Source organism: Beta vulgaris, chromosome 3 (assembly GCF_026745355.1).
Source record: "Beta vulgaris subsp. vulgaris cultivar EL10 chromosome 3, EL10.2, whole genome shotgun sequence".
NCBI classification, from domain to species: domain Eukaryota; kingdom Viridiplantae; phylum Streptophyta; class Magnoliopsida; order Caryophyllales; family Amaranthaceae; genus Beta; species Beta vulgaris.
The window spans coordinates 14107351-14113809 of NC_079204.1; the positions used below are offsets into that span (position 1 = coordinate 14107351).

At 38.8% G+C, this 6459-nt stretch overlaps 1 protein-coding gene across 1 annotated transcript; it reads left to right on the forward strand.

Moving 5' to 3' along the window:
• Window positions 1-4870: 4870 nt before the first annotated feature.
• LOC104888815 (cytosolic sulfotransferase 5) lies at window positions 4871-6152 on the forward strand. Its single transcript, XM_010673909.4, has one exon. The coding sequence runs from the start codon at window positions 4963-4965 to the stop codon at window positions 6004-6006; it is 1044 nt and encodes a 347-aa protein (XP_010672211.2). The 5' UTR covers window positions 4871-4962; the 3' UTR covers window positions 6007-6152.
• The last annotated feature ends 307 nt before the right edge of the window (window positions 6153-6459 follow it).

Below are 6459 nucleotides of genomic sequence, written 5' to 3' on the forward strand. Positions count from 1 at the left end.
CTATGTCTTTAGACATATAATTATAAGACTTTATTACGCACGCTTTACTTTGAAACATTAAGCATTGATATTTTAGAGGATTAGTGGTTTAACTCTTACATTTCATTTCAAAGGTCATGTGTTCAAATCCTAGTAACTACACAGAATTAATTTTTTTAAATGAGATTATAAACATGTGTATTGGAAGTTTGAGAAGAGTGTCACGTGACACTGTTGCTTTTATAGGAATGTCTTTTAATATATTTGTATACATATTATATATAAAGGGAAAAATTGACATAAATAATCCCAACTTTCACCAGTCTTCTTAAAATAAACTCAACTTTGAATTACTATAGAATAATCCTAACTCTACGGGTACCTTCTAAAAATAATCCGAACTATTAATTTTTAACATATTATAAACCTAAAATGGATTAGTAAAGGCAAGAGAAAAGATAGTTTAGCTTATTTTGAGAAGGTCCCCTCAAAAGTTGAGATTGTTTTGGAATAATCTAATGGGATTATCTTAAGAAGACGGGTGAAAGTTATCAGGATTATACATGTGAATTTTTCCTATTTGATAAATTATCATATTAATTATTCCCTCCTTAACAAAATAGTCTGATCTGAATACTTTTTTTGTCCCAAATTAGTTTGAACACTTCTATTTTTAGCATGATCCCGCTATTATTATATATTACCCACACTCTATCTCTATCAATAAAACAAAGTTAATACCTATTTTTCTATCTCTTCCAGAAATCCAGCAACTACTATCACATCTACTTTTTAGTAAAATAACATATGAAAATCATAATACAACTTATCACCTTAAACTACGCATCTTAACGAGTGTTCAGATCTTTTTGGGGTAGAGGGAGTACTTTTTTTTTACAAATGTAAGAAAAGTAACTAAAGTAGAGAGATTAAGACAATGTGACTAAAATAAATTATAACCCCATATATATAAGGACACTTGTGTTGGAGGTCGCTTTGCACAACTTTGCACTTGCTTATTGACAAACTTGCTCATACTTAATGGTCGGATAATAATAATGAAATGTAGTCTGATGCTAGTATATTTGTCGGACCTCCCAATTATACTCCCAAATCCGAGCAAGTCTAAGCTGCTGATAACTTTTGTGAAAAATTTGCTTTCTAATAGTATATTAAGCTCAATTAGTAGATCCTGGACCAAGGTGTAGGATGAGCATCCTGCACCAGCTCCAAAACGCAAGGCAAGAAGAATGAAACGCACCATTCAACATGCAAAAAAGTAATTGATTTGACAGCTAATGTACATTACCATTACATCCAGTGTACATGTCGAAAATATAGAAAGTAACTGACTTGACAGTTACTGTTCACCATTTAATAACTGATTTGATGTCAACCGCCATCATTTCCCCTCATATACTGTTCACCACTTCTCTCTTTTCCACACTCAACTCCTTGTACATTCTTGGCTTCGTGGTTGTTCATTAACAAAATCAAAATGTACAATGACAGCCCCCCAGCTGAAAGTAACCCAATTCTTGAAGCTGATGTCAAGTGAGTAATTTGCAATCTTTGTACACTGGGTGTGTTGATGTTTGTTCACTAATGAAATTCAATATGTACAATTACAGTCTCATACTGAATGTGGGGATTTGAAGTTCCCCAAAAAATTTGGTTTTTTATTTGGCTAACGAGCCAAGATCCGCTAATGACGAATGGAAACCGATTCATACGCAAATTGACAGACGACCCCCGTTGTTTTTTGTGTGGAGAAATTGAGGAGAATACTCTACACATTCTTCGAGATTGCCCTGCGGCTAGTAGAGTGTGGACTCTATTAGGGGTCAATGTTGAAGATTTAGGGTGGAGGATTCCTTTAAAGGATTGGCTGTTGGGAAATATTGAACGGCGATTGGTTAGGACCGATAGTAATTGGCCACAACTATTCGGTGTCGCAATTTGGTGGTTGTGGAAATGGAGAAATGAACGTTGTTTTAATGGGGTCCCTAAAATTCCTCTGGACCAAGTATGTTTTATATTTGCGCGTCTTAAGCAAGTCACAATGGCGTTCTTGCGGGACCAACAACACATAGGAGGTGGGTCAGTTCGTCGGCAAGAGATACTAGTGCGATGGCAATACCCGAATATGGGTTGGGTACGGTTGAATACCGATGGAGCCTCGAAAGGGAACCCCGATAAGGCTGGTGCTGGCGGGCTGATAAGAGGACATAGGGGAGAAGTGTTTGAAGTCTTCTTGATTAATTGTGGCGTATGCTCGTGTACCAAAGCGGAATTGTGGGCTGTTATGCGCGGGTTGAGTGTGGCCTGGAATGGGGGTCATCGGAAAATAGTGGTCTCGGTGGATTCTGAAGTTGTTGTTCGTATGTTGGCAGGGGATCCACCTGCTAACTCTCCTTATATTCATATCATTCGCAAGTGTATGGCTCTTATTAATAATCATGAGTGGGTGGTGAAGGTTGAGCATTGTTATCGTGAGGCCAATCGAGCTGCGGATTGGCTTGCCAACTATGGGGTTAGTTTAGAAGAGAAGTTTGTTTTGCTAGCGGTGGTCCCGGTGGACCTTAAAGCCATTTTAATGGAGGACTTGGGAGGCGTGACGTGGCCTAGAATGGTCGCTGAGCATGTTGCGGACGAATTGGGTTGACTGGAACGTTTGGCTTGCTGAGGCTGGAGGCTAGAGACTTTAATTTGTGTGTCTTCGGATTTATTTTGGTTTTTTAGTTTCGTTAGTGTGTTTGTTTTTCTGTTTCGTTTTTCTTTTCTTTTCTATTTTTTTGTATTTTTGTTTTGGCCTTGTTGCTTGTTGGGTTTTTTTCCCTCGTTTCACACCAAAAAAAAAAAAAAACAGTCTCATACTGAAATTCACCACTTCTCTCTTTTCCACACTCAACCTCCTTATACATTCTTGGCTTCGTGCTTGTTCATCAATAAAATCAAAATGTACAATGACAACCTCCAGCTGAAAGTAACCCAATTCATGAAGCTGATGTCAAATGACTAATTTGCAATCTTTGTACACTGGGTGTGTTGATGTTTGTTCACTAATGAAATTCAATATGTACAATTACAGTCCCATACTGAAATATGTCAAGTGAGTAATTTCCAATCTTTGTACACTGGTGTGTTTGATGTTTGTTCACTAATGAAATTCAATATGTACAATTACAGTCTCATACAAAAATTCAATAAAATCACAATGTACACTGATCGTCATTGCTTTGATCACTGAAAATTCCCAAATGTACACGCGTATATTATTGTACACCAAACCGTATGCATTTGTACATTAAAAAAATTGTTTCACGTGATGAGAGAGAAAGAGCTGACCCACTTTCAAAAATACTATCAAAAGCCAGCCACATGGGCAAGGTGTAGGATCTAATTTGCGTATTAAGCTAGTATTTGAAAAACTGGGGTCCTACATATTATATACTTATACTTTTGTGCTCGAGTTATATCTATATAGGGGAATAAATGAAGTGAGACACAACTCGCGAGATATAGATCGATTCGGTGAAAGCTTGACTCGAGTGAGCTCAAATCGAACTCGAGCTCGCTTTGAGATGTTGTCAAGCCTAGTTGAGCAACTCAATTAGGATGGCAACGGGTCGGATCTGGACTGAGTCCAGGTGGACCCGGATCCAAATCCGTTTTCAGACCCTGGATCTAGATCCGACCCGAACCCATCGGGTCTAAAGAAATTGGACCCATATCAAGCTCCAACGGATCTGGCGGATCCGGGTCCGAAACGGGTTTAAAACGGGTCCCTGAACATGCAGTCACAAGGTGTAAAGGATACTTCTAAAAGCAGCTATTAAAGTAAAACTTTTCTTTACTTGAACACTCATCTAGAAACCTTCAACAAGATAACGCCAACATAAGTGTGAAGCGGGCATTCAAATAATATCACTTTTTTTTTTCAAGAAATCCAAAGTGTACAGGACCGCAGGAGAAGTTAGTTTAGAAAATTAGAAGTTAGGAGTTTAGGACATTAGAACTTTAGAAGTAAAATGGAGGGAGGCCCAGGCGGCCAGCCCAATGTTTTTTTTTTATAAAAAAAACGGATCTGCGGATCCGGGTCCGGGTCTATTGTACATATCCGGACCCGGATCTGTGATCTGACAAGTGGACCCGAATCCGACCCGGATCCAATGAGTCCATAATTTTAGGATCCAGATCCGGAAAAACGGATCCGGGTCCACGGATCCGAGCCGGGTCCGGGATCCAATGACATCTCTAAACTCAATACTCGACTCAAAAACTCATCTAAGCTCGAATACCAATTATCAATAGAAAAATACCAAAATTCAATGTTTTTTCTACCTTAGGGCTGCTTTTAATATGACACACTTGCAAGATATTCGAAATATACTCGGTTAAAACTCGACTGGATCAAAGCTGAGTCAAAACTTGAATCGAGTGAGCTCCACTCGAGATACTAACTAGTTGAGTTAAACTAGCCCAAACTCGAACTCGACAAGCATCATTTCTACCTTTTACCTATATACTACTACCTCCGTTTTCTATTATTTGCAATAATCGGATATTTTTCCTCTCTACTTTATGTGAAATCGTTGAAAATAAAAAAAAAATGGATGTAGTATTACAATTTTATTAAAAGACACGAAAAGCAACAACTTTTTGAAAAATATTTTCTAATTGATCTCACCCTCTCCCTACTAACAATTAAAAGGTTATTATTAAATAATTTATTACCTTCTCGACCCATGATTGTCAGAGACTCAGAGAAGTGCTGGATGATTATCCCACGAGAATCACGCTGGAATCTTTTATCAATCACCAAACCATAATTAATTTCCTAAAAAAAATGTACTAAAATGAAATCAATCAATCTACCGTAGTATATAGTACTACATAGAGTAGGTATATACAGTGCCCTTCATTTCTCAATATAAACAAGGGAATTAGGTAGGTACCTTGTGAATCTATACTGTTAATAACATGAATCAAAATGAAAATCAAAGAGATGATGAGATACAAGAAGTCCAAGAAGAGGAAGTTCAACAGCTCATACAATGCCTTGAAAAGGCAAACTTCATGAATAGTAAGTTACAGCTGGTGAAATATCAAGGTTTTTGGACTAGTCGTGGTGGCCTTAAGAATATCCTCCATTACCAAAGACACTTCCAAGCTCATGATTCTGATCTTATTGTTGCAAGCCTTCCAAAAACCGGCACTACTTGGTTGATTTCTTTACTCTTTTCTATCGTCAACCGAGTTAAGCTTGAACATCAACCCTTAAATAAGAAAAGCCCTTTGCTTCATCATAATCCACATGAGCTTGTTTATCATCTAGAACATGGTGTTTATGGTAAAAATCCCATCCTTCCAAATCCCAACCAACTTGATGAACTCTCTTCGCCACGACTTTTCTATACCCATATTCCATATGGTTCTCTTCCAAAATCTATCAAAGCTTCATCATGTAAGATGTTGTATATTGCTCGAAATCCTTTGGATACTATCGTTTCTTCCTACCACTTTTACATAGACTTCATTAAGAAGGCAACTGAAGATCAAGATTTTAAACCCCCTAGTATAGAGGATTTCTTTGACGACTTCTGTGAAGGGAGATCTATGACAGGGCCTTACTTTGAGCACGTAGTTGGATTCTGGAAGGAGAGTCTCGAGCAGCCAAGCAAGGTATTATTTCTTAAGTACGAGGATTTGAAGGAGGATCCCACTTTCTATTCAAAGAAGGTGGCCGAGTTTGTGGGTTTTCCGTTCTCTCCTCGAGAGGAAAGTGAGGGTGTCATTGATAATGTTTCAGAGTTGTGCAGCATCAAAAAGCTCAAGGAATTGGAAGTTAACAAAAATGGGGCTATGAACAAATATGTTGATAAGAAGACCTACTTTAGGAAAGGAGAGGTGGGTGATTGGACCAATTATTTCAAGCCTCTTATGGTGGACAAAATTCACAAATTGATGGAAGAAAAATTTGAAGGCACTGATTTGTCCTTCAAACTGCTCCCCAATCCTCAGTAATTTAAAGATCAGCTCAAGCCTCAAATCTAATGCACCATTTTTATGCAAATTTGAATAACAAATTATGTAATTTTATGCATCTTGCTTTAAGTGATGTGTTTTGTCTCTCTTTGGGAAGTGATAGAGTATGCTTCCTTGGTCCACGACATACTGTTAAGTTTTATGCACACATCAAAATAAGCATTGATCTATTTTGCTATCGATGAACAAGAAAAAAAACTCGACGGGGGTGGGAGAAGGGATTTGAAACTGACGGGGGTGGGGGGAGAGGCTGCGAAACTCGACGGGGGTGGGGGAGGGACTGCGCAACTCGACTGGGGGTGGGGGAGGGGTTGCGAAGGGGGTGGGGAGGGGCTGCGAAGGGGAGGATGGTTGCGGCTGGAGGAAGGGGGGGCCGCTGGGGTGGGGTAGGGGCAGGGGTGGTGTGGTTGTGGGAGGGTGGTGGTGTGAGTG

What these genes read in the sequence shown, in the direction of transcription:
- LOC104888815 (XM_010673909.4), top strand. Translation starts at nt 4,963, where the DNA reads ATGAATCAAAATGAAAATCAAAGAGATGATGAGATACAAGAAGTCCAA.